This window comes from Zonotrichia albicollis, chromosome 34 (assembly GCF_047830755.1).
Source record: "Zonotrichia albicollis isolate bZonAlb1 chromosome 34, bZonAlb1.hap1, whole genome shotgun sequence".
Classification (NCBI taxonomy): domain Eukaryota; kingdom Metazoa; phylum Chordata; class Aves; order Passeriformes; family Passerellidae; genus Zonotrichia; species Zonotrichia albicollis.
The window spans coordinates 841000-868778 of record NC_133852.1 but is presented as its reverse complement, the minus strand read 5'-3'; the positions used below and the strand labels follow the sequence as shown (position 1 = coordinate 868778).

Here is a 27779-nt window from a genome sequence, read left to right as displayed (position 1 = left end):
CCTATAGGGGCCATAGGGACCCCCAGGATCCCATAGGGACCCCTATGGGGAACATATAGATCCCTATGAGGGCTCTATGGGGATCCCCAGCACCCTATAGGGGCCATATAGATCCCTGTAGGGGTCAATATTGAATCCCTATAGGGGCCATAGGGTCCCCTGGGACCTATGGGGGGCTCTATAGGGACCCCTATGGGGAACATATGGATCCCTATGGGGATCATAGGGACCCCTGGCTACCAAAGGGTCCATAGGGACCCCCGGGATCCTATAGGGGCTCTATAGGAACCCCTATGGGGAACATATAGATCCCTATGGGGGCTCTATAGGGACCCCCAGGATCCTATAGGGGACAATATAGATCCCTATAGGGGCCATAGGGACCCCCAGGATCCCATAGGGGCTCTATAGGGACCCCCAGCACCTATGGGGGCTCTATAGGGACCCTCGGGATCCTATAGGGGCTCGATAGGGACTCCAGGGCCCACATAGATCCCTAGGGGGCCCATATAGATCCCTAGGGGGCCCATATAGATCCCTAGAGGTGCCATAGGGACCCCCTGGACCTATAGGGGCCATAGGGACCCCAGAGCCCATATAGGGGGCCATATAGATCCCTGTAGGGGCCATAGCGATCCCTATAAGGAACATATAGATCCCTGTAGGGGTCAATATAGAATCCCTATAGGGGCCATAGGGACCCCTGCCACCTATGGGGGCTCTATAGGGCCCTTACAGATCCCTGTAGGGAACATATAGATCCCTATAGGGGCTCTATAGGAACCTCAGGGTCCTCTAGGGGCACTTATGGATCCCTCTAGGGGCCTTGTGGATCCCTATAGGTGTCAATATAAAATCCCTACAGGGGCCATATAGATCCCCATAGGGACCCCAGGCCCTATAGGGGCCCGTATAGATCCCCATAGGGGGCCATATAGATCCCTATAGGGACCCATACAAAATCCCTATAGGGGCCACATAGGAGCCCATACAGACCCCTATAGGGGCCATACACACCCCAGGGTCTCTATAGGGGCTCATATAGGGGCCATACAGACCCCAGGGCTCTATAGGGTCCCATATAGACCCCTATAGGGGCCATACAAACCCCAGGGTCTCTATAGGGGCCCACATAGGGGCCATAAAGACCCCAGGGCTCTATAGGGTCCCATATAGACCCCTATAGGGGCCATACAGATGCCAGAGCCCTATAGGGGCCCATGTAGACTCCTTTAAGGCCTATATAGACCCCTATAGGGGCCATACAAACCCCAGGACCCTGTAGGAGCCCATATAGATCCCTATAGGGGCCCATAGGTTCCTTATAGACCCCTATAGGGGCTGTACAGACCCCAGGGCCCTATCGGGGTCCACAGTCCCCTCTAGGGGTCCTCAGGGTCTATAGGCGTCCCCAGGCCCTATAGGGGTCCCCAGGCCCTATCAGGGTCCCCAGACCCTATGGATCCTCATGACCCTATAGGGCCCCCATGCCCCTAGAAGCATCCCCAGGCCCTATAAGCATCCCCAGGCCCTATAGGAGTCCCCAGGCCCTATAGGGCCCCATGGCTATATCAGGATCCCCATGGCCCCTGTAGGGATCCCCAGGGCCTATTGGGGTCCCCAGGCCCCTGTATGGATCCCCAGACCCCCATATGTATCCCCGGTCCCTATAGGGTCTCCATGCCCCTATAGGGACCCCCATGGCCCCTATATGTATCCCTGGTCCCTATAGGGCCCCCATGGCTATATTGGGATTATCAGACCCCTGTATGGATCCCCAGGCCCTTAATGGATCCCCCTGCCCCTATAGGGCCCCCATAGCCCTACAGGGACCCCCATGGCCCCCATATGAATCCCCGGCCCCTGTAGGGCCCCCACAGGCGCCGCCCGCTCCTCCCCCGGCCGCAGTTTGGGGGCGGTTGCCATGGCAACGCCTCCATCCCGGCGCTATTTTGGGGAGGGGGCGGTGCCGAGGGTGGGGGCGGGGCTAAGGGGGGGACCCCGCGGCCTCGCCCCTCCCCCCCGGGGAACCCCCCCCTCCCCTCCCCCCCTCCCGCATCCCCCGCCGCGTTCCCATGGCAACCGCCGCCCCCCGCCCGCCGCGTCGCCATGGCAACCGCCATCCACCGGGGGGGCGCTCTGCGCATGCGCAGCGGGACGGGGACACCTCCTCCCCAACTCCCCCTCCCCTCCTTGGGGACCCCCGGCCATGGGGGGGGTCTGGGGCCGCCTCCCCCCATCGGGGACCCCCCAATTGATTCCGGGGGGAGGTCCCCAATTATAGGGGGCGCCCCCTCACAATCTGGGCGTGGTTTTTCCTTTTTGGGGGGGGGGGACACACACGACCCCCCCCCATTCCATATCACAGGGACCCAGGCGTCCTCCCCTCCCCCCCCCGCCGCCCTCAGGACCCTCCCCCAAATCCCCCCCCCCCGCTCCCCAAATCCAGGGGGGGTCTCGGTGTCCGGGCACGCGCAGAGCGGTGGGGGGGGGGCGGGGGGGAGGGGGGGGTCTCTGCTCGGCTCCTCCCCCTCCCCCCCTCACCCCCCCCGCCCCGCCCGGCCGGGCCCTGGTTCTGCTGCGGAGGCGCCGGGGGCTCCCCCAGCCCCTCCCCCACCCGGGACCCCTCCCCCCCAATCCCGGGGGTGTCCCCCCCTCCCCCCTTCAGTGTGTGCGTGTCCCCCCCTCCCCATTGATTTGGGGGTGCCGCCCCCTCCCCAAAATGTGGTGCCTGCAGTGCACGGCCGAGCGGCGGCGGGGGCCGCTCCGGCAGCGGCTGCTGCACGGGTGAGTCGGGGACCCCCCGGGACCCCCGGGATTCCCCCGAGACCCCCCCGGTACCTCCGAGACCCCCCCGGGACCCCCCAACCCTTCCCTCCCCCCCACCTGCCCAGGACCCCCCCCCAGAATTTTGGGGATCCCCCCTCCCCCCCCACGCTTTTCTCCGCCCCCTTCCCTCCCCCCCCCCCAATTCCGGCGCTGGGTCCCCGCGGGGCTGGGGGGGAGGGGAGGCGTCTGTCCGTCTGTCTGTGTGTCCGTGTGTCCCCCCCCCGCCGTGGCTGTGCGTGCACGTACGTCCCTGTCCGTGTGTCCCCATGTCCGTGTGTCCGTGCGTCCCCCGTGGCCGTGCGTGCACGTACGTCCCTGTCATGTCCCTGTCGTGTGTCCGTGTGTCCTCACATCTGTGTGTCCCCGTGTCCATAGGGCTGATGTCCCCATGTCCGTCTGTCCCCATGTCCATGTGTCCCCATGTCCGTCTGTCCATGTGTCCCCATGGCTGATGTCCCCATGTCCATGCGTCCTAATGTCCATGTGTCAGTGTGTCCCTGTGTCTCCATGTCCATCTGTCCTCATGTCTGTGTATCCCCATGTCTGTGTGTCCCAATGTCCATATGGCCAATGTCCCCATGTCCGTCTGTCCGTGTGTCCCCATGTCCATATGGCCAATGTCCCCGTGTCTGTGTTCCCCATGTCCATATGTCTGTGTCCCAGTGTCCCTGTGTCCATGTGTCCCAATGTCCATAGGGCTCATGTCCGTCTGTCCCCCTCTCTGTGTGTCCATGTGTCCCAATGTCCACAGGGCCAATTTCCCTGTGTCCTTGTGTCCCCATGTCCGTGTGTCCCCCTCTCTGTGTGTCCATGTGTCCCAATGTCTGTGTGTCCATGTGTCCCAATGTCCATAGGGCCCATGTCCCTGTGTCCCCGTGGCCATGTGTCCATGTGTCCATGTGTCTGTCTGTCGCTGTGTCCCAATGTCCATTATGTCCATGTGTCCGTGTGTCTCCATGTCCATATGGCCAATGTCCATGTATCCCCGCATCCCTGTGTCCCCATGTCCCGATGTCCGTGTGTCCCGATGTCCGTGTGTCCCCATGTCCATAAAGCCAATGTCCCCATGTCCGTCTGTCCCCATGTCCCTGTGTCCCCATGTCTATATGGCCAATGTCCGTATGTCCCTGCATCCATGTGTCCCCATGTCCGTGTGTCCCCGTGTCTGTGTGTCCCCATGTCCATAAATCCAATGTCCCCATGTCCAGATGGCCCCATGTCCCAATGTCCTTCTGTCTCCATGTCTGTGTGTCCATGTGTCCCAATGTCCATGTGTCTGTGTCCCTGTGTCCCCATGTCTGTCTGTCCCCATGTCCATATGGCCAATGTCCTCATGTCCGTGTTCCCCATGTCCGTGTGTCCATGTGTCCCAATGTCTACATCGCCAATGTCCCCATGTCCTTGTGCCTCCATGTCCATGTGTCCGTTTGTCCCCATGTCCATATGGCCAATGTCCGTGTGTCCCTGCATCCATGTGTCCCCATATCCCCATGTCCGTGTGTCCCCATGTCCATTTGTCCATGTGTCTGTGTGTCCCCGTGTCCCCATGTTGATATGGCCGATGTCCCCCTGTGTCCCATGTCTGTGTGTCCCCGTGTCTGTGTGTCCATGTGTCCCCACGTCCATATGGCCGATGTCCCCATGTCCGTCTGTCCTAATGTCCATTTGTCCATGTGTCCTTGTGTCCCCATGTCCATATGGCCAATGTCCTCACATCCATGTGTCCCAATGTCCATTGGGCCCGTGTCCCCATGTCCATCTGTCCTCATGTCCGTGTGTCCCCATGTCTGTGTGTCCGTGTGTCCATGTGTCCATATGGCCAATGTCCTCATGTCTGTATGTCCATGTGTCAGTGTCCCTGCGTCCCCATGTCCCCATGTCCATCTGTCCTCAAGTCTGTGTCCCCACGTCTGTGTCCCCTTGTCCCTGTGTCCCATGCCCACGTGTCTGTCTGTCCCCTTGTCCCTGTGTCCCATGTCCATGTGTCTCTGTCCCCATGTCCCCTTGCCCACATGTCTGTCTGTCCCCATGTCCTGTGTCTCTGTGTCCCATGTCCCTGTGTCTGTCTGTCTGTCCCCATGTCCCACATCCATGTGTCTGTCTGTCCCCATATCTCTGTGTCTGTCTGTCCCCATGTCCCTGTGTCTGTCTGTCTGTCCCCATGTCCCTGTGTCCCACATCCACGTGTCTGTCTGTCCCCATGTCTCTGTGTCTGTCTGTCCCCATGTCCCTGTGTCTGTCTGTCCCCATGCCCCCATGTCTCTGTGTCTGTCTGTCCCCATGTCCCACATCCACGTGTCTGTCTGTCCCCATGTCCCTGTGTCTGTCTGTCCTCATGTGCCCATGTCCCACGTCCCTGTGTCTGTCTGTCTGTCCCCGTGTCCCTGTGGTGTCCCCCTGGTCCCCCCCTTGGTGCCTCCAAACCCTTTGAGGGATCTCAGGGGGGACCTGGGAGGTCCCAGGGGAATTTTGGGGGTCCCAGGGAGGTCTGGGGGGTCCCAGGTGCATTTGTGGTGATTTTGGGGTGATTTTGGGGTGGTTTTGGGGTTGTTTTGGGCTGGTTTGGGGTGGTTTGGGGGTGATTTTGGGGTGTTTTTGGGGTGTCCCCACCCGTGTCTGACGCGCTGTCCCCGCAGCGTGGACGGCGAGGCCCCGGGCAGCGAGGGGGGGGGGCGCGGTGCCCGAGAGCCCCGGGCGCCCCCCCCCGTACCGGGCCCTGCCCCAGCCCGCGCCCCAAGGCCCGGGGGGCTCCGGGGGCGGCCCCGGGGGCGGTGCCGGGGGCGTGGCCTGGCCCCGGCTGCCCCCCCAGCCCGCCAGCGTGGCCCTGCGCAAGCAGGAGGAGGAGGAGGAGAGCAAGAGGCCGAAGGCTCTGAGCGACAGCTACGAGCTCTCCACCGACCTGCAGGACAAGAAGGTACCTGGGGACACCTGGGACACCTGGGGACACCTGGGGACACCCCTGGGAACACCTGGAGACACCTGGGGACACCTGGGGTCACACCTGGGGGTACCTGGGGACACCCTTGGGAAACCCTGGGGATACCTATGGGGACACCCCTGGGCACACCTGGGGTCACACCTGGGGACACCTGGGGACACCCTGGGGACATGCCTGGGGACACACCTGGGGACACGTCTGGGGACACCTCTGGGGACACCCTTGGGGATACTTGGGAACATCTGGGGACACCCTGGAGTCACACCTGGGGACACCTGGGGACACCCCCGAGGTGGATCCTGGTTGTGTGACGGTCACAGCCCACGTGTGGTGGTCACCAGCCACGTGTGACTGTCCCCAGCCTGTGTGGTGGCCAGCAGACCCATGTCACGGTCCCTGTCCCCATGCAACAGTCCCTGTCCCCACACAATGATCCCTGTCCCCACACAATGGTCCCTGTCCCCATCCTCATTCATGTCCCCATGTCCCTGTGTCCCCACCCATGTCCCCATACGTGTCTCCGTGTCCCCATCCACATCCATGTCCCCACGACCCCACATCCCTCGCCATGTCCCCATGTCTCCATCTCTGTCCTCTGTCCCCACACGTGTCCCCATGTCCCCATCCTCATCCATGTCCGCACATCCCCACGTCCCCTGCCATGTCCCCACATCCCCCACCATGTCCCCATGTCCCCATCGCTGTCCCTATGGGTGTCCCCATGTCCCCATTCTCATCCATGTCCCCACATCCCTCGCCATGTCCCCGCGCTCATCTATGTCCCCATGTCCGCTGCCATGTCCCCATGACTCCATTGCTGTCCCCATGTCCCCATGGCTGTCCCCACCCATGTCCCCATGTCCCCATCCTCATCCATGTCCCCATGACCCCACGTCCCTCGCCATGTCCCCATGGCTATCCCCATGCCTGTCTCCATGTCCCCATCCCCATCCACATCCCTACGTCCCCATGTCCCCACGTCCCTCGCCATGTCCCCATGTCCCCATCCCTGCCTCCATGTCCCCATCCACATTCCTACGTCCCCATGTCCCCATGTCCCCACGTCCCTTGCCATGTCCCCTGTCATGTCCCCATGTCCCCATGGCTGTCCCCACCCATGTCCCCACACATGTCTCCATCCTCATTGATGTCCCCATGACCCCACGTCCCTTGCCATGTCTCCATGTCCCCATCCCTATCCACATCCCTACATCCCTGTCCCCATGGCTGTCCCCACCCATGTCCTCATGTCCCCATGTCTCCACCTATGTCCCCATCCTCATCCACATTCCCATGTCCCCATGGCTGTCCCCACCCATGTCCCCACACGTGTCCCCATCCTCATTGATGTCTCCACATCCCTTGCCATGTCCCCATGTCCCCATGGCTGTTCCCACCCATGTCCCCGTGTCGCCACTTCCCCACATCCCCACCACGTCCCCATGTCCCCATGGCTGTCCCCACACCCCCACCACGTGCCCATGTGCCCCCAGGTGGAGATGCTGGAGCGCAAGTACGGCGGCTATTTCCGCTCGCGGCGGGCGGCGCGCACCATCCAGGCGGCGTTCCGGCGCTACCGCATGGCGCAGAAGTTCGAGCGGCTGCGCAGCGAGGGCGGCCGGGCGCGGCGCCTGGCGCTGCCGGGGCTGCGCCTGCAGTTCTCCTTCGAGGAGTACGACCGCGGCCCCCCGGCCCCCGCCCCGGGGCCGCCCCCGCCGCCCCCGCCCTACTTCCAGGGCAAGCCGGCCTCGCTGGACGAGGGCGTCCTGGGGGGCCCGCGCCGCGCCCCCCGATACGGGGGGTCCTGCCGGGCCGGCCTGGACGGGGGCGGGGGTCCCGGAGATGGGGTCCAGGTTGGGGGGGGCTCCGGGGTGGGGGGCGCGGGAAGCCCCCCCCGGCAGCTCTCGGCTTCGGCCGATTTCGGGCCAGGAGGCGCCGACCTGGAGGAGGCGTTTGCGCAGCAGGTGGGGGTCTGGGGGGGTTATGGGGGTTATGGAGTCAGGGGGATCATGGGTGTTATGGGGTCAGGGTGGTCACAGGGCCATGGGAGTTAAGGGGGTCCTGGTGGTTATGGGGGTCCTGGGGGTTATGGCGTCAAAGGGGTCATGGAGGTTATGGGGGTTATGGGGTAAGGGGGGTCATGGGGGTTATGGGGGTCATGGGGGTCCTGGCAGTTATGGGGTCAGGGGGATCACAGGGTTATGGAGGTCCTGGGGGTCCTGAGGGTTATGGGGTCAGGAGGGTTATGGGGGCTATGGGGGTCATAGGGGTTATAGGGTCAGGGGGGTCCTGGGTGTTATGGGGTCAAAGGGGTCATGGCAATGAGGGTTAAAGGGTCATAGGGGGTTATGGGGTCATGGGGTTCCCAGAGTCAGGAGGGTCACGGGGGTCCTGGGAGGTCACTGGGGTCACGGGGGTCACAAGACCATGGACATTACAGCGGCCATTGGGGTCAGGTGACAAAAAAACCCATGGGGGTCTTTGGGGGGTCAGAGGGGACATTGAGGGGAGTCACAGGGATTTGGGGGTCTTGGGGAGGTCATGGGGGTCACAGGGGCCAATATGGGGGGTCCGGAGCCCCTGGGGGTCTCACGGGGGGCTCCTGTCCCCACAGGTGAAGTCCTTGGCCGCCTCCATCGATGAGGCGCTGGGGGGGGGTCGCGGTGTCCCCCCCGGCGCCCCGGACCCCCCCGCGGGCGACAGCGCGGCCACCTCTGCCAGTGACGTCACGCTGTACATGGACGAGGGGCTCCCCGGCTCCCCCCGCTCCCCGGAGCGGCCCCCCAGCCCCGAGCCCCCCCCGGACACGGCGGGACCCCCGCCCCCGCCCGCGCCGCCGCCCCCGCCGCCGCCCCCCGCCAACGCCCCCGGCCCCGCCGAGCGCTGGGGGGGCCCCCCCGAGGAGCCCCCCCGGAGGGGCCCCCCGTGCCTGGAGTGCCGGGGCCGGGGGGCCGGGGGCGGGCACCCCCCGCTGCTGACGGTGGAGCCCCCCAGCGACAGCTCGGCCGACCTGAGCGACCGCTCCGACCGCGGCTCCATCAACCGCGGCGGCCCCTACGAGCCCGAGGGCACGGGCGGCGGGGGCGGCACCCTGCCCCGCTCCGGGCCCCCTCCCCACCGCTGCTTCCACCCCGAGGGGCCGCCCCCGCCGCCGCCCGGGCCCCCGCCCCCGCCCGCGGCCGAGGAGGGCTCCGAGGGCGACAACGAGAGCCTGGGCAGCAGCTCCAACTCCAACGAGACCCTCAACTGCTCCTCGGGCTCCTCGTCCCGCGACAGCCTGCGCCGGCCGCCCCCGCCGCCCCCGCCGCCGCCCACGGCGCCGCCGCAGCCCCCCGGTGCCGCCGGCGCCCCCGGCAAGGCCACGTACCAGCGGGAGCCGCGGCAGAGCTGGGACTCGCCCGCGCTCAACAACGACGTGGTGCAGCGGCGCCAGTACCGCATCGGCCTCAACCTCTTCAACAAGTGAGGGGCTGGGGGTCCTGGGGGGGCTGTGCTGGACGTGGGGTGGGGTCCGGGGGTCCGGCAGTGGGGCTGTGCGGTGCTGCCATGGTCAGCAGGGGAAGGGTGGGGTGGGATTGTTGGTGATGCCATGGTGAGGGCAGGGGAATGTTCTAGGTGAGCCTATAGCAAGGGCAAGGGGATGTTCTAGGTGACCCAGTAGAACCCCACGATGACGTTCTAGGTGATCCTACAGTGATGTTCTAGGTGAGCCTGTAGTGAGGGCAGGGTGATGTTTGAGGTGACCCTGGAGAACCCCACAATGACGTTTTAGGTGACCCTATGGTGAGGTTCTAGGTGAGCCTGTAGTGAGGATGGGGTGAAGTTCTAAGTGACCCTGTAGTGACAATGGGGGGATGTGTGAGGTGACCCTGTAGAACCCCACAATGACATTCTAGGTGACTCTATGGTGATGTTCTAGGTGAGCCTATAGCAAGGGCAGGGTGAAGTTCTAAGTGACCCTATAGTGAGGACAGGGACAGTAGAACGCCACAATGGCACTCTAGGTGACCCTATGGCAATGTTCTAGGTGACCCTATGGTGATGTTCTAGCTGACCCTATAGTGAGGGCAGGGGGATGTTCCAGGTGACCCTGTAGAGCCCCACAGTGACATTCCAGGTGACCCCACGGTGAGGTTCCAGGTGAGCCTGTAGCGAGGACAGGGAGATGTTCTTCACCGTGGAGAAGGGCGAGGTGGCCTGGGTGGCCCTAGGGAAGGATAGGGTGGCCGTGGTGGCCCTGTAGCAAGGACAAGGTGATGTTTGAGGTGGCCCTGTAGAACCCCACAGTGATGTTCTAGTTCTAGGTGACCACATGGTGATGTTCTAGGTACATCTACGGTGCTGTTCTAGAAAATTCTACAGTGAAGTTCTAGGTAGCCCTATGGTGACGTTCCACGTCACCCAATGCTCAAGACATGGCAGCGTCACAGGTGACCCTTTAGGGATGCAGATGTCACCTGAGGTGACCCCGTAGGTGACCAGGTGGCCCTAGAGGTGGGGGCAGGTGACGTTCTAGGTCACTCTACAGCCAGAGTGATGACCACACAACTGACCACCATGGCTGACCACTATGGCTGACCACACGGCTGACCACCATGACTGACCACCATGGCTGACCACACAGCTGACTACCATGACTGACCACCATGACTGACCACACGACTGACCACCATGGCTGACCACCATGACTGACCACCATGGCTGACCACCATGACTGACCACACGGCTGACCACCATGACTGACCACCATGACTGACCACCATGACTGACCACCACGACTGACCACCATGGCTGACCACCATGGCTGACCACCATGGCCACGCCCCCGCAGGAAGCCGGAGAAGGGGATCCAGTACCTGATCGAGAGGGGGTTCCTGTCGGACACGCCCGTGGGCGTGGCTCACTTCATCCTGGAGCGGAAGGGCCTGAGCCGGCAGATGATCGGCGAGTTCCTGGGCAACCGCCAGAAACAGTTCAACCGCGACGTGCTCGAGTATGGGGGGACACAACGGGGATGGGGGGACACTTTGGAGATGGGAGGGACACCTTGGGGGACGGGGGGACACCTTGGAGATGGGGGGACACCTTGGAGATGGGGGGGATGCGCCAGGGATGGAGGGGACACGGTGGGGCTTGGGGGACATGGTGGGGATGGAGGAGACACCTTGGGGACGGAGGGGACACGCCAGGGATGAGGGGACACGCTGGGGGTGGGAGGGACACACCAGGGACAGAGGGGACATGGTGGGGACGAGGGGGACACAGTGGGGACAAGGGGGACACACCCGGGCTGAGGGGGACATGCTGGGGCTGGGGGAGACATGCCAGGGATGGGGGGACACGTTGGGGACATCGGGGACACGCTGGGGACGGAGGGGACAGGGTGGGGGCAGAGGGGACATGCCAGGGACATGGGGGACATGGTGGAGCTGGGGGCGACACGGTGGGGATGGGGGGGACACACTGGGGACAAGGGGGGACATGCCAGGGACAGGAGGGGACACGCTGGGGACAGAGGGGACACACCGGGGACAAGAGGGGACACGCCAGGCTTGTGGGGACACGCTGGGCATGGAGGGGACACACTGAGGATGGGGGGACACACCCGGGCTGAGGGGGACACGCTGGGGCTGGCGGAGACATGGTGGGGATGGGGGGACACACTGGGGACAGGGGGGGACATGCTGGGGACAGGGGCAGCCCCCAGACCCATCCCCGCCGCGGGGTCCCGGCAGCTGCGTGGTGGACGAGATGGATTTCTCCGGGATGGAGCTGGACGAGGCCCTGCGGAAGTTCCAGTCCCACATCCGGGTGCAGGGCGAGGCGCAGAAGGTCGAGCGCTTGATCGAGGCCTTCAGGTGAGGGGTGGGTCCCTGTCCCTGTGTCCCCATGATGTCCCCATGATGTCACCATGATGTCCCCGTGTCCCTGTGTCCCCATGTCCCCATGATGTCCCCATGTCCCTGTGTCCCCACGTCCCCATGCATGTTCCTGTGTCCCCATGTCCCTGTATCACCATGTCCCCATGATGTCCCCATGTCCCTGTGTCCCCATGTCCCCTGTCCCTGTGTCCCCATGTCCCCATGATGTCCTCATGTCCCTGTGTCCCCTGTCCCCATGTCCCTGTGATGTCCCCATGTCTCCATGTCCCCGTGTCCCCATGTCCCTGTGTCCCATGTCCCCATGTCTCCATGTCCCCATGATGTCCTCATGTCCCTGTGATGTCCCCATGTCCCTGTGTCCCCGTGTCCCCACTGCATTGCCCCTGCCACCAGCAGCACACAGTGGTCACCATGGGGTGACGTTCTGGGTCATTCTATGGATGGAGGGGTGACACAAGGGGGTGGTGGCACCTGAGGGACCAAGGGATGTTCTAGATCATTCTGTGGATTGAGAGGGGACACAAGGGGGTGGTGGCACCAGGGGCTGTTCTAGGTGACCCTATGGACTGAGAGGGGACACAAGGGGGTGGTGGCACCTGTGGGACATAGGGCTCTTCTAAGTGACCCTACAGACTGGCGGGACACTGGGTGGTGGCCCTTGGACCACAGGGTGACATTCTAGGTGACCCTGTGGATCAAGGAGGAGCCATGGGCATGGTGGCACCAGGGGCTATTCTAGGTGACCCTGTGGGCTGAGAGGGGCACAAGGGGGTGGTGGCACCAGGGGCTGTTCTAGGTGACCCTATGGACTGAGAGGGGACACAAGGGGGTGGTGGCTCCTGTGGGACATAGGGCTCTTCTAAGTGACCCTACAGACTGGCAGGACATTGGGTGATGGCCCCTGGACCACAGGGTGATGTTCTAGGTGACTCTGTGGATCAAGGAGGAGCCATGGGCATGGTGGCACCGAGGGCTATTCTAGGTGACCCTGTGGGCTGAGAGGGGCACAAGGGGGTGGTGGCACCAGGGTCTGTTCTTGTTGACCCTGTGGATCAAGGAGGAATAATAGGGGTGGTGGCCCATGTTCTAGGTGACCCTGCAGACTGGCAGGACATTGGGTAATGGCCCCTGGACCACAGGGTGACATTTTAGGTGACCCTATGGGCTGAGGGGGGACACAAAGGGGTGGTGGCACCAGGGGCTGTTCTAGGTGATCCTGTGGATTCAGGGGGACACAAGGGGTGGTGGCACCTGTTCTAGGTGTCCCTATGGATCAAGGAGGGGCCATGGGGGTGGTGACCCACGTTCTAGATGACCCTGTGGATTGAGTGGGACACAAGGGGGTGGTGGCACCTGTTCTAGGTGATACTATGGATCAAGGAGGGGCCACGGGGGTGGTGACCCACGTTCTAGATGACCCTGTGGATTGAGGTGGGACACAACAGGTGGTGGCACCTGTTCTAGGTGGCCCTGTGGATTCAGGGGGACACAACAGGTGGTGGCACCTGTTCTAGGTGGCCCTGTGGATCAAGGAGGGGCCATGGGGTGGTGGCTCCTGTTCTAGGTGGCCCTGTGGATTGAGGTGGGACACAACAGGTGGTGGAACCTGTTCTAGGTGGCCCTGTGGATCAAGGAGGGGCCATGGGGGTGGTGGCCCACGTTCTAGGTGACCCTGCAGCCATGGGGGCGCCGCCCCACGTTCAGGGGCGGCCGTGGGGTGCAGAGGCCGTGGGGCACCGTGACCCCATGGGCCGTGGGGGTTGTCCACCCCGCAGCCAGCGCTACTGCGTGTGTAACGCGGCCCTGCTGCGCCAGTTCCGCAACCCGGACACCATCTTCATCCTGGCCTTCGCCATCATCCTCCTCAACACCGACATGTACAGCCCCAGCGTCAAGGCCGAGCGCAAGATGAAGCTCGAGGACTTCATCAAGAACCTGCGAGGTGAGGCCCTCGCGGTGTTCTCCTGCCAGGGACGTGGGTTCTAGAGCAGGGATGGGTGTGGTGGGTTCTAGAGCAGGGGTGGGTGTGGTGGGTCCTAGAGCAGGGCTGGGTGTTGGAGGTTCTGAAGCTGTCCCGGGAGTTGTAGGTTCTGGAACAGGATCAGGTGTTATGGGTTTGAGGGTGGACCGGGGTGTTGTGGGTTCTAGATTGGAAATGGAAAATGGGGAATAAATGGGGGGAAAATAATCAGAATTTGGGGGGGAAAAAAAAGGGAATTTTGGGGTGGGGAGGGGGCACAGCTCGGCCTCCTTGCGCTTGGCCTTCATCTGCTCCTGGAATTAAGGAAAAACATGGGAATTTGGGGAAAATGGGACAAAAAATGGAAAATTCAGGGTCCCTTTTGGGGTCAGGTTTGGTTTTTAGGCTCAGTTTTGGGTTTTAGGCTCAGAGTGGGCCCGGGTTCTGGGGGGGGGGTCCAGGATGACACTGGTGCAAGAGTGGTGCAACACCCTCAACCTGGGTGTGGAGGGTTCTAGAATGGGGGCAGATGTCGCAGGTTCTGGAGTGGTTCAGGTGTTACAGGTTCTGGAGTAGCTCATGGTGACAAGGGTTCCAGAGCACATCTGGGTGTTGGGGCTTCTAAAAGGGGTCTGGGTGTTGCGGGTTCTAAAGCAGACCCAGAGGTCATCGAGTTCTAGAGACACCCATTACTAGTGAGCACTGGATCTGGAGTTGTGGGTTCTAGAGCAGTTCCAGCTGTTGTGGGTTTATGGGGTTGAGGGTGTTGTGGGTTCTGGAACGGTTCTAGATTGGGTCCAGATGTCATTGGGCTCTCACCCATCAGTTGTGAGTTTTGGAGCTGGGTGTGAAGTTGTGGGTTCTAGAGCTGTTACAGGTTCTTGGGGGTTGGAGGTGTTGTGGGTTCTGGAGCGGTTCCAGAGCAGGTCCGGGTGTCACGCAGGGGTGGACAATGGCGAGGACATCCCCCGGGACATGCTGGTGGGCATCTACCAGCGCATCCAGAGCCGCGAGCTGCGCACCAACGACGACCACGTGTCCCAGGTGCAGGCTGTGGAGCGCATGATCGTCGGCAAGAAACCGGTGGGTGTGCCCGGGGGGCGGGGCCAGGTGACCCACGGGGGGTGGCCAGGTGACCCCATGGGACAGGTTCTAGGCCACCCAAAGGAGATGTTCCAGGTGACCCTGTGGTGGGGAGGATGTTCTAGGCCACCCATGGGAGGTGTTCCAACGTTCCAGGAGATCCTGAGGGAAGGATGGGGCAGGTGGCCCCATGGGACAGGTTCTAGGCCACCCAAAGGAGATGTTCCAGGTGACCCTGTGGTGGGGAGGATGTTCTAGGCCACCCATTGGAGGTGTTCCAACGTTCCAGGAGATCCTGAGGGAAGGATGGGGCAGGTGGCCCCATGGGGCTGGTTCTAGGCCACCCAAAGGAGACGTTCCAGGTGACCCTGTGGTGGGGAGGATGTTCTAGGCCACCCATGGGAGGTGTTCCAACGTTCCAGGAGATCCTGAGGGAAGGATGGGGCAGGTGGCCCCATGGGGCAGGTTCTAGTGGCCCAAGGGACACATTCCAGGTGACCAATGGGGGATGATCCAGGTGACCAATGGGGGATATCGTATGGGACCCAACTGGGATGTTTGGGATCACTCTCGAAGTGACCCATGCGGGACATTTGAGGTCAATTTTTAAGTGACCCACATGGGACATTTGGTGTGACCTCTGGGGGACACTCAAAGTGACCCAGGTGGGACATTTGGGGTGACTTTTGAAGTGACCTATATGACATTTAGAGTGACCCTTGAAGGACCCACGTGGGACATTTGGGGTCACTTTTGAAGTGACCAATGTGGGACATTCAGGGTGACCCTTGTGGGACATTTGGAGTGACCTGGGGAGAACACTGAGAGTGACCCATGTGGGACATTCGGGGTCACTCTTGCAGTGACCCACACGGGACATTTGGGGTCATTTCTGGGAGACACTCAGAGTGACCCACATGGGACATTTGTAGTGACCTTGAAGTGACCCATGTGGGACATTCAGGGTGACCTTTGAAGTGACCCACGTGGGACATTTGGGGTGATCTGTAGGGGACACTCAAAATGACCCATATGGGACACTTGAGGTGACCCTTGAAGTGACTCAAGTGGGACATTTGGGGTGACCCACATGGGACATTTGGGGTGACCTGTGAGGGACACTCAAAGTGACCCATGTGGGACATTTGGGGTGACCTGTGGGGGATGCTCAAGTGACCACATGGCACATTTAGGGATCACCTTAAGTGACCCACGGGGACATTTGGGGTCACCCTTCAAGTGACCCACATGGGACATTTGGGTGACATTTGAAGTGACCCATATGGGACATTTGAGGTCACTTTTTCAGTGACCCATAGGGGACATTTGGTGTGACCTCTGGGGGACACTCAAAGTGACCCACGTGTAACATTCAGGGTGACCCATGTGGGACATTTGGGGTGACCCTGAAAGCCAAGACGTCACAAGGGACATTGAGGGTGACCCAATGATGCCACGCTCCGTGTGACCCCCATGAAGACCCCAGGCCACCATCCCCACCCCAGGGCAGCTCCGGGGTGTCCGTGGGGCCGTGTCCCCCTGTCCCAGCTGTGACCCCCCCCCCATGGCTGTCCCCAGGTGCTGTCCCTGCCCCACCGCCGCCTCGTCTGCTGCTGCCAACTCTACGAGGTGCCCGACCCCAACCGGCCCCAGCGCCTGGGGCTGCACCAGCGCGAGGTTTTCCTCTTCAACGACCTCCTGGTGGTGAGCGGGGGGGTCCCGGGGGGTCTCGGGGTGGGGGTCACAGGGGGAGGGGTCCCTGGTGACCCCCTGGCCTCGGCAGGTGACGAAGATCTTCCAGAAGAAGAAGATCCTGGTGACCTACAGCTTCCGGCAGAGCTTCCCGCTGGTGGAGATGCACATGCAGCTCTTCCAGAACGCCTGTGAGACCCAGGGTGCCCCATGGGACCCCATAGCACCCCATAGCACCCCAAAAAAACCCTAGAGGACCCTACAGGACTCCATGGGACCCTACAGCACCCCAAAAAACCCTACAGGACCCCAGAAAACTGTACAGCACCCCATGGGATCCCACAGCATCCCAAAAAACCCTACAGCACCCTGCAGCACCCCATGGGACTCTACAGCACCCCAAAAAACCCTACGGGACCCTACAGGACCCCAAAGAATGCAATGGGACCCTACAGCATCCCAAAAAATCCCCACAGCACCCCATGGGACCTTACAGGACCCCAAAGAACCCCACAGCACCCCAAAAAACCCTACAGGACCCCAGGGGACCCTAGAGGACCCTGCAGCACCCCAAAGAACCCTATAGCACCTCAAAAAACCCTACAGAACCCTATGGGACCCCACAGCTCCCTATGGGACCCTGTAGGACCCCAACAGACCCCACAGGACCCTTTGGAACCTTCTGGGACCCCCTGGGACCTTCTGGGACATCCTGCTGTGTCCCCCCCCCTCCCTGTCCCCCCCAGATTACCAGTTTGGGATCAAACTGGGGTTGGTGACCCCATGGGGGTGTCCCTATCACTTTTGGGGTGTCCCTGTCCCTTTTGGGGTGTCCCTGACCCCCGTGCCCCTCCTGATTACCAGTTTGGGATCAAGCTGGAGTTGGTGACCCTGTGGGGGTGTCCCTTTGGAGGTGTCTCTGTCCCTTTTGGGGTGTCCCTGACCCCATGGGGGTGTCCCTGTCCCTGTGGGGCTGTCCCTGTCCCTTTTGGGGTGTCCCTGACCCCATTATCCCCCAGATTACCAGTTTGGGATCAAGCTGGATGTCCCTTTGGGGATGTCCCCATGGGGGTGTCCCTGTCCCTTTTGGGGTGTCCCTGACCCCCATGCCCCCCCAGATTACCAGTTTGGGATCAAGCTGGAGTTGGTGACCCTGTGGGGGTGTCCCTGACCCTTTTGGGGTGTCCCTGTCCCCGTGGGGGTGTCTCTGACATTTTGGGGGTGTCCCTGACCCCATTATCCCCCAGATTACCAGTTTGGGATCAAGCTAGGTGTCCCTTTGGGGATGTCCCCATGGGGGTGTCCCTGTCCCTTTGGGGGTGTTCCTGTCCCCATGGGGGTGTCCCTGACCCCCGTGCCCCCCCAGATTACCAGTTTGGGATCAAGCTGGGTTTGGTGACACTGTGGGGGTGTCTGTGACATTCTGGGGGTGTCCCTGACCCCTGTGCCCTCCCATGTCCCCCCAGATTACCAGTTTGGGATCAAGCTGGGTGTCCCTTTGGGGATGTCCCCATGGGGGTGTCCCTGTCCCCATGGGGGTGTCCCTGTCCCTTTTGGGGTGTCCCTGACTCCCGTGCCCCCCCAGATTACCAGTTTGGGATCAAGCTGGGATTGCTGACCCCATGGGGGTGTCTGTGACATTCTGGGGGTGTCCCTGACCCCTGTGCCCCCCCAGATTACCAGTTTGGGATCAAGCTGGGTTTGGTGACACTGTGGGGGTGTCTGTGACATTCTGGGGGTGTCCCTGACCCCCTTGCCCCCCAGATTCCGAGTTTGGGATCAAGCTGGGCTTGGTGTCCCCATGGGGGTGTCCCTGACCCCCGTGCCCCCCAGATTACCAGTTTGGGATCCAGCTGGGTTTGGTGACACTGTGAGGGTGTCTGTGACATTCTGGGGGTGTCCCTGACCCCTGTGCCCCCCCCGTGCCCCCCCAGATTACCAGTTTGGGATCAAGCTGCTGTCGGCGGCGCCGGGCGGCGAGCGCAAGGTGCTGATCGTGTTCAACGCCCCGAGCCCCCAGGACCGGCTGCGCTTCGCCAGCGACCTGCGAGAGTCCGTGGCCGAGGTGCAGGAGATGGAGAAGTACCGGGTGGAGGGTGAGCGCTGCTGGGGGCACCAAAATGGGCGCTGGGAGAGCTGAGAGGGGCACTGGGACGGTGCTGGGAGCAATGGGAGGAGCACTGGGAGCACTGGGAACATCAAAATGGGCACTGGGAGCACTGGGAGAGCTGGGAGGGACACTGGGAGCACTGGGAGGGAGACTGGGAGCAATGTGAGCATCAAAATGGGCATTGGGAGGGAGGGGGACACTGGGAGGGCACTGGGAGCACTGGGAGCACTGGGAGGGGGACTGGGAGTGCTGGGAGGGCACTGGGAACATCAAAACATCAAAATGGGCACTGGGAGTGCTGGGAGGAGCACTGGGATTGCTGGGAGCAACAAAATGGGCACTGGGAACACCAAAATGGGCCCTGGGAGCACTGGGAGCACCAAAATGGGCACTGGGAGGGACACTGGGAGCATTGGGAGGGGCACTGGAGGTCACTGGTGTGACTAAGGGGGTCACTGGTGTGACTGGGTGGTTGGTCACTGGTGGTCACTGGGGGTTACTGGTCTGACTGGGGGGGTCACTGGTGTTACTGGTGTCCCCCCAGCGGAGCTGGAGAAGCAGAAGGGCGTGGCAGGGCACGGGGCATTGGTCAGCATTGGGGGTCACTGGTGTTACTGGTGGGTCACTGGTGGTTACTGGTGTAACTGGGTGTAACTGGGTGGTTACTGGTGTAACTGGGTGTTACTGGGTGGTCACTGGTGGGTCACTGGTGTAACTGGATGTTACTGGGCGGTTACTGGGTGGTTACTGGGTGGTTACTGGTGCCCCCCAGCGGAGCTGGAGAAGCAGAAGGGCGTGGCAGGGGTGTGGGGTGCGGGGCATTGGGGGCACTGGGGGGTCACTGGTGTAACTGGGTGTAACTGGGTGGTTACTGGGAGGTCACTGGTTGGTTACTGGTGTAACTGGGTGTTACTGGGAGGTCACTGGTTGGTTACTGGTGTAACTGGGTGTTACTGGTGGGTCACTGGTGGTTACTGGTGTCCCCCCAGCGGAGCTGGAGAAGCAGAAGGGCGTGGTGGGGGCGCAGGGCATTGGGGGCAGTGGGGGCACTGGGGGGTCCCTGGTGTAACTGGGTGGTTACTGGGTGGTCACTGGTGTTACTGGTGTCCCCCAGTGGAGCTGGAGAAGCAGAAGGGCGTGGCAGGGGCGTGGGGTGCGGGGCATTGGGGGCACTGGGGGGTCACTGGTTGGTTACTGGTGTAACTGGGTGTTACTGGTGGGTCACTGGTGTTACTGGGTGGTTACTGGGTGGTCACTGGTGGTTACTGGTGTTACTGGGTGTTACTGGGCGGTTACTGGGGGGTCACTGGTTGGTTGCTGGTGTTACTGGTGTAACTGGGTGTTACTGGTGGGTCACTGGGTGGTCACTGGTGTAACTGGTGTGCCCCCCAGCGGAGCTGGAGAAGCAGAAGGGCGTGGCGGGGCCGCGGGGCGTGGGGCATTGGGGTCACTGGTGGGTCACTGGTGTAACTGTGTGTTACTGGGTGGTTACTGGGGGGGTCACTGGGTGGTCACTGGTGTAACTGGGTGTAACTGGGTGGTCACTGGGTGGTCACTGGTGGTTACTGGTGCGTCCCCCCAGCGGAGCTGGAGAAGCAGAAGGGCGTGGCGGGGCCGCGGGGCGCGGGCCCCCCCCGCGAGGCGCTGAACGGGCTCAGCCGCAGCTCCCTGGAGGAGGCGTTCGGGGCCGAGGGGCTGAAGCGGAGCGCGCTGAGCAGCTCCCTGCGGGACCTGTCCGACAGCGGTGAGAGCGGGAGCACTGGGAGGGACTGGGAGGGGCTGGGGGCACTGGGTGTGGGATTGGTAGGAACTGGGAGGGACTGGGAGGGACTGGGAGGGGCTGGGGGCACTGGGTGTGGGATTGGTAGGAACTGGGAGGGACTGGGAGGGGAATTTAGAGGGATTGGGAGCCACCGGGAGGAGGATTGAGAGGGACTGGGAAGGTCTGGGAGGCTCTGGGAGGGACTGGGAGGGGGATTGGGAGGGAGTTTGGGGTCTCCACGGGGGGGGGGGGTTGGGTTCTCTGGGGGGATTTGGGGTCTCCTGAAGGATTTGGGGTCCCCCCTCATTGTTCCCCCCCCCCCCAGGCAAGCGGGGCCGGCGGAACAGCGTGGGGTCCCTGGACAGCACCATCGAGGTGAGGGGACAGTGCCACACCCTGAGTGTCACACGCCTGAGTGCCACACCCTGAGTGCCACCTCTGAGTGTCACACCCCCTGAGTGTCACAGCCTTAATGTTGCACCCTGAGTGCCACCCCAAAAGTGTCACATCCTCTGTCACATTCCCTGCGTGCCACTCTGTCACACCCCTGCCACACCCCTGAATGTCACCCCTTGAGTGCCACCCCTGATTGTCACACCCTGAGTTGTCACACACCCAGTGTCACAGCCCTAATGTCACACCCTGAGTGTCACACCCCTGAATGTCACACCTCTGTCACACCATGAATGCCACACCCCTGAGTGCCACACCCCTGACTCTGACGCCCCCGAGTGCCACGCCCCTAAGTGCCACCCCTCAATGTCACACTCCTGAGTGCCACTCCCTGAGTGCCACACCCCTGCAAGCCACACCCACCACACCCCTGAATGTCACCCCTGAGTTTCACACCTGAGTGTCACACCCCGAGTGCCACACCCTGAATGCCACACCCCTGAGTGCCACACCCTGTCACACCCCTGTGTGCCACACCCCCTGTGTGCCACCACATGAGTGCCACCCCAAATGTCACACCCCAATGCCACACCCAACCCCCCCCAGTTTAGCCCCGCCCCCAGGCAGCCAAATCACCCTTCATATATAAAAGGAGCAGGGGGCGGGGCTTATGCACATCTGGGGGTGGGGCCAACTACTGATGGATGCTCTCATCCACCAATTGGAGCTCACTTGTGGCTTGGGGGCGGGGCTGGATGGATGGGGTGGGGCTTGTGCATGCTGTGCGGGTGGGGCCAACCAGTGATGGCTGCTCTCATCCACCAATGGGAGCCCACTTGTGCCTCGGGGGTGGAGCTAGAGGTTGGGAGGCACGGCTTGCACGTGGAATGGGCGGGGCCTGAGTGTATGGGGTGGGGCCAACAACTGATGGCTGCTCTCATCCACCAATGCGAGCTCGCTTTTGCCTTGGGGGCGGGGCTAGCTTTGGGAGCCATGGCTTGCACACAGAATGGGCGGGGCTGACTAAACCAATGGGAGGCGCCAAATCCCGCGAGGGGCGTGGCTTCCCGTGCTGACCCCGCCCCCTTTCAGGGCTCCATCATCAGCAGCCCCCGGCCGCAGGCGCGGGGGGGCCCGGGCGGGCCGGGGGGCGCTCCCGAGGGGGGGGGCGGCTACAAGCCCCCGGCCCGCCCGGTCTCCAACTCCTCGTCCTTCCTGGGCTCACTCTTCGGCAGCCGCCGCGGGAAAGGCCCCGCCGGGCCGCCCCCCGGCGCGGGGGGTCCCGCTTCGGCCTCGGCCTCCTCCTCCTCGGCGTCCTCGTCGCACCACCACCACCACCCGCCGCCCGCCGCGCCCCCCGAGGGCCCCTCCAAGCTGCAGGCGCTGCACGCCCAGTACTGCCACGGGCCCGGGGGGGGCTCCGCGGGCGCGGGGGGCGGCCCGGGCCCTCCGCCGCCCCCCCCGTACCCGCAGCAGCCGCCGCCGCCCAGCCGCCCCGCGCCCCCCCCGCCGCTGCCGGCCATCGCCGCCGGGGCCCCCCCGCGCTTCCACGGCGGGCCCACCCCTCCGCTCTCGGCGCCCCCGCAGCAGCACGGCCCCCCCGGCGGCGGCTTCCCCCCCCCGCACCCCCACTACACGCTGCACCGGCCCGGCAAGAGGGGGGCGGCTCCTCCCGGCGCCCCCCGGCAGCCGCTGTCGCCGCTGCCCCTGTACAGCCCCGCGCCCGCGCACCACGGGCTGTCCCACGCGTACCCCCCCGGGCCCCCCCCGCACCACCACCCGCCGCCGCCCCCCGCCCCCGCCAAGCACTTCGTGTTCGGGGGGGGCGGCGGCGTGGGGGGGGGCCCGGCCGGGGGGGCTTTGCGGGGAGGGGGCGGCGGCGGGGGAGGGGCGGCGCCCCCCGTTGCCCATCACCACCATCACCACCATCACCACCACCCCCACGCGCCCCCCCACTCGCCCATCCCCCCCCACCCTTCCTACCCCCCCCTGCCCCCCCCATCGCCCCACACCCCCCTGAGCCCCCACTCGCCCGCCGGCCCCACCTCGCCCCTGGCCCAGGCCGGCCAGGGCCCCCCCAAACCCAAGGGGGGGAACCGCATCAGCACGGTGGTCTGAGCCCCCTCCCCACGCCCCCATCCCGGACGGCGCCGGCCTGCTGGACGCGGTGGTTATTTTTGTAACCCCCCCCCCCCATCCTCCATGTCCCCCCCAAAAACCCCCCCCAAAAAACAAAACCTGCACGTGGCTCGTGTTTGGCTGCTCCCGCCACCCCCCACCCACCGGGAGCGAGGAAACGGGGGGGGTCTCTGCCCAACCCCCCCCCCCCAAAACCATCCCGGGGGTCCGGCGGAGATGCTGCCCCCCCCCCCCCCCTTCACCCCAAATCCCCCCGTCCCCCCGTTCCCAGCTCAGGCTGAATGTCACATGGCACTTTAACCTCCCCTCCCCCCTCCTCCCCTCGCCCCCCCCCGGCCGCCTGGGGTCCCCCCGGGGGTTTTGGGGTTTTGGGGGGGGGTCCCAGGCGGCCGGGCCCCCCCGGGGAGCCCCCCAGGCACCCGCATGCGCCCGCGCCGGGCCCTGTATATAAGAGACGAGACTGTATATTTGATGCTTCATAAACGGACCGGCCGGCCCCGCCCGCCAGCGCTTCTTTGGGGAGGGGGCGACCTATAGGGGCTATAGGGGATGGGGGGGGACACACCTATAGGGGCTATAGGGGATGGGGGGGACACGGCTATAGGGGCTATAGGGGATGGGGGGGGACACACCTATAGGGGCTATAGGGGATGGGGGACACACCTATAGGGGCTATAGGGGATGGGGGGGACACACCTATAGGGGCTATAGGGTATTGGGGGGGAAGCTGTCAAAAAGGACGGCAAAGGGACACACCTATAGGGGCTATAGGGTATTGGGGGGGGGACACGCCTATAGGGGCTATAGGGGATAGGGGCGACACAGCTATAGGGGATGGGAGTGGAGGTGGGCAGGGAGATTGAAAGGGTCTGGGAGGTATAGGGGATGTAATAGGGCACATAGGGCTGTGGGGGTTCCGGGGGGCTATAGGGGTCCTGGGAGTTATAGAGGCTATGGGGGATATAGGGGTATGAGGGCTATAGGGATCATGGGGGCTATGGGGGTTCTGGGGGCTATTGGGGTCCTGGGGGTTATAGAGGCTATGGGGGCTATAGGGGCTAAGGGGGCTATAGGGATCATGGGGCTATGGGGGTTCTGGGGGGCTACAGGGGTTCTGGGGTTTATAGAGGCTGTGGGGGCTATAGGGGCTATGATGGCTATAGGGACCATAGGGGCTATAGGGGTCCTGGGGGTTATTTGGGCTATAGGGGTAATGAGGGGTTATAGGGATCATGGGGCTATGGGGGTTCTGGGGGGCTATAGAGGTCCTGGGGCTTATAGAGGCTATGGGGGCTATAGGGGCTATGATGGCTATAGGGACCATGGGGGCTATAGGGGTCCTGGGGCTTATAGAGGCTATAGGGTAGATGGGGGCTATGGGGATGGATCATGGGGCTGTGGGGGTTCGGGGGGCTATTGGGGTCCTGGGGGTTATAGAGGCTATGGGGGCTATAGGGGCTATGAGGGCTATAGGGATCATGGGGCTATGGGGGTTATTGGGGTCTTGGGAGCTATAGGGGCTGTGCGACTATAGAGATTCTGAAGGTTATAGGGGCCATGGGGGCTATAGGGACTGTGGGAACTATAGGGACTGTGGGTACTATAGGGGTCCTGGGGGCTATAGGGGTCCTGGAAGCTATGGGGGCTATAGGGGCTATGATGGCTATAGGGACCATGGAGGCTATAGAGGTCCTGGGGGTTATAGAGGCTATAGGGTAGATGGGGGCTATGGGGATGGAACATGGGGGCTATTGGGGTCCTGGGGGTTATAGAGGCTGTGGGGGCTATAGGGGCTAAGGGGGCTATAGGGACTGTGGGAACTATAGGGGTCCTGGGGGCTATAGGGGTCCTGGAAGCTATAGAGGCTATGGGGGCTATGGGAGTCATTGGGACTATAGGGGCCATGGGGACTGTGGGGGTTATAGGGGTCCTGGGAGCTATAGGGGTCTTGGGAGTTAGAGAGGCTGTGTGGGCCATGGGGACCATGGGGGCTATAGGGGTTGTTGGGACTATAGAGAGTATGGGAGCTATAGGGACCATGGGGGTTAAATGGGTTCTGGGGGCTATAGGGCTCCTGGGAACTATAGGGTCTGTGGGAACTAGAGGAGCTATGGGGGCCGTAGGAGTCCTGGGGGCTATAGGGGCCATGGGGGCTATAGGGGTCATTGGGGCTATAAGGGACCATGAGGGTTATAGGGGCCATGGGGGCTATAGAGGCTATGGGGGCTATGGGAGTTATAGGGGTCCTGGGGCTAAAGGGGTCCATGGGAGTCCCAGGAATCAATCTGGGTGAGGGTCTATAGGTATCCATAAGGGTCCCTGGGGGTCCTGGGGAGTCCATAGGGGTCTACAGGGTCCATGAGGGTCCCTGGGGGTCCATAGGGGTCTACACAGGGTCCATGAGGGTCCACAGGGGTGCATAGGGGTCTATAGGGTCCATGGAACTCTATAGGATCCATGAGGGTCCCTGAGAGTCCATAGGGGTCTATAGGATTCATGACGGTCCTTAGGGGTCTATAGGAACCATGAGGGTCCCTGGGGGTCCCGGGGGTCTCGAGAAGGGCGTGGAGGGACGGAGAGGCGTGACCTACAGGGGCGTGGCATCAACAAACTCCGCCCCTCCGCGTGACCCCGCCCACCCAGCGGCCGCCGGGCGCGCATGCGCCGTGTGTCCCTTTAAACGTGCACATCAAGTCCCGGCCCCACCGCTGACCCAGCCGCGGAGGCGAGCGGTGCCGCAGATCCCTCCGCTGCGAACGGGGCGGAGCCTGGGAACTATTTCTCCGTCCCTCATCCCGCCACACCGTCTCCCGCCACCCGGACCGCGGCGGGGAGGCTCCGGTGCTGTTTTCCCCTCTCCCTGTTCCCGCCCTCGCCGGCGGTGGCGGCGCTGTGGCGGCGCTCGGCGCCCGTTCCTGTTCCGCGGCGGAAGGACACGCGGGACTCATCACACCGCCCGGGGCGGCGTGCGCGGCCGCGCCTGCGCAGTGCGCGCGTGCGCGCGGGCGGGGGGCGGGCGGCAGGAGGAGGAGGATCCAAGATGGCGGCGGCGGCCCGGCCGGGGGGACCGGGCAGGCCTGGGCTGTGAGGCGGGCGGAGCGCGGGGCGGCGGGGCTGGACGGGCCGGAGAGGCGGCGCAGGGGCCGCGGAAGGGTCGGCGGGTCGGTGGAGCTCGCGGGCGTTGTCTTGACACCCCTTTCCCCGCGGCTTGGGGCCTGGGGGGCGGCCCGCGGCCTGTGAGGGGGCGGCGCGGGGGCGGCGGGGCCTCCATGGCCCCCTGAGGGGGTCCCGGCGGGCAGCCCCGGAACCCCCCGCTCCCCTCGGTGCGAGGCATGGAGGAGGGGGAGCAGCAGCGCGCAGGGGGCGGCTGGCCCGAGTGGGGGCCCGGCCCGGGGGGGGTCCCCGCCGTGGGTCCCCCCGCCGCCGCCGCCGCCCGACGGGGATGAGGAGCCCAAGCGGGGCCGCGGCGCGGAGTGGGGGGGCCCGGAGCCCTCCGGGGACGCGGGGCCCCCCCGGCCGGCGGCCGCGCCCCCCAAAGCGGCGGGGGACGAGAAGGCCGCGAGCGCCCCGCGGCCCCCCCGGACCGGGGCAGAACCGCGGGCTAAGGGCGGGGGGGGACCCGGCAAAGGAGCCGCGGGGCGCCCCCCGGGCGAGGAGCGGAGCCCCCGCAAAGCCGCCGAGGAGCGCGGGGCCCGCGGCGGCGGGGAGCGGCCCGGAGCCGAGGACAAGGCCCGGCGGCCCCTCGGGGGCACCCGCGGCGGCGGGGCCGGCCCGGAGCAGCGCGGGGAGTGGGGGTCGCCGTGGCTGGCGGCGGAACCGGAGCCCCCCGAGGACTTTTTGCCGCCCCCGGAGTGTCCCGTGTTCGAGCCCAGCTGGGCCGAGTTCAGCGACCCCCTGGGTTACATCGCCAAGATCCGCCCGATCGCCGAGAAAAGCGGAATCTGCAAAATCCGACCCCCGGCCGTGAGTATGGGGGGGGTTTTGGGGATCCCCTCGCTGTGGGGGCTCAGGAGGGGCTGGGGGTTCTCCCCGGCGTCCCTCGGTGTGGGGTTGGGGTCGGTGCCCCCCCCCTCAGGACAGAGTTGTCCCCTTGGTGGGGTCATTTCTGAATTTGGGGGGTGGGAATTGCCCCCCTCCCCCATTTTGTGTGTTTATTGCCTGAGCGGGAAGGGTGAATATTTTCTATTTTAGGATATAATTGGATTTATGGAGATATTTTGTGTTGGGATTGATTGCCCCCATGGGGTGGCACATTCCCACTTGGGGGGGGGTTCATTCTTCTACCCCCGGTGTAATTTCTAATTTAGGGGAGGGATTAATTACCCCTCCCCCCCCAGAGTAATTTCTAATTAAGGGGGGGGGATAATGACCCCCACCAGGGGTGGTAATTAATCCTCAGTGTTCTTGCTGCATTCCTGGAGGGGGGATAATGCCCCGGGGGGGGGGCAGTTATGGGTCTGGGGGGAGGGGGTGACCCAAATGTGGGGGGGCAGATCCCCACGGGGGGGGGGTGTAAATGCCCCCTCACCCATTCAGGGGTAAACTCGGGGGGGGGGGAGGGGGGCGTGTGGGAGGGAGTCCCGGATTTTGGGGTGAATTTTGGGGGGTGGATTTTGGGGGTCCCGCACAGCCCAAACCTCGTGGTGGGGGAGGGGTATCAAGCCCCCCTACCCCCCCCTCCCCCCCCAGGACCACCCATGCCCGTATCGGGGGCAGACCCGGGGGTGTCCCCGCGGGTTCCGGGGGGGGTCCCGGTGCCCCCCCAGCCGCTCCGTGGGGGGGTCCCGGTGCCCCCCCCGCGGCCTCACAACAACAACAGTGCCACGGCCAATATGGCGCCAGCGCCGAGCCTTTGTCTGCGGCCGCGGGGGGGTCCGGCCGCTCCCGGGGGGGGGGGGCCCGGCTCGGGCATCGACCCCCGGCATGGGGGAGAACCGTGGGGGGCACCGGGGGGGGGCAGGAGGCGGCTGAACCCCCCCCTCCCCAATCCG

General features: G+C 63.8%; 2 protein-coding genes across 3 annotated transcripts in view; both read left to right on the top strand.

Moving 5' to 3' along the window:
- The window catches only part of LOC141726388 (IQ motif and SEC7 domain-containing protein 1-like), a 34046-nt gene extending 10756 nt beyond the window's left edge, over positions 1-23290 (top strand). For both annotated transcript variants that reach the window (XM_074531219.1, XM_074531220.1), the window contains 13 exons: positions 5466-5743; positions 7261-7731; positions 8382-9229; positions 10599-10760; positions 11503-11625; positions 13425-13591; positions 14553-14692; positions 16271-16396; positions 16476-16575; positions 18319-18480; positions 20077-20238; positions 20582-20631; positions 21742-23290. In XM_074531219.1, coding sequence (XP_074387320.1) covers positions 5466-5743; positions 7261-7731; positions 8382-9229; positions 10599-10760; positions 11503-11625; positions 13425-13591; positions 14553-14692; positions 16271-16396; positions 16476-16575; positions 18319-18480; positions 20077-20238; positions 20582-20631; positions 21742-22767 — 3815 coding nt within the window. In that variant the 3' untranslated portion in view covers positions 22768-23290. The remainder of the gene's footprint in view (positions 1-5465; positions 5744-7260; positions 7732-8381; positions 9230-10598; positions 10761-11502; positions 11626-13424; positions 13592-14552; positions 14693-16270; positions 16397-16475; positions 16576-18318; positions 18481-20076; positions 20239-20581; positions 20632-21741) is intronic.
- Positions 23291-26028: 2738 nt separating this feature from the next.
- Positions 26029-27779, top strand: part of LOC141726289 (lysine-specific demethylase 5C-like) — a gene marked incomplete at its 5' end in the record, with an annotated part of 69003 nt that continues 67252 nt past the window's right edge. Inside the window, 1 exon segment of the mRNA XM_074531037.1 lies at positions 26029-26751. Within this exon segment, the coding sequence (XP_074387138.1) occupies positions 26029-26751 (723 nt within the window).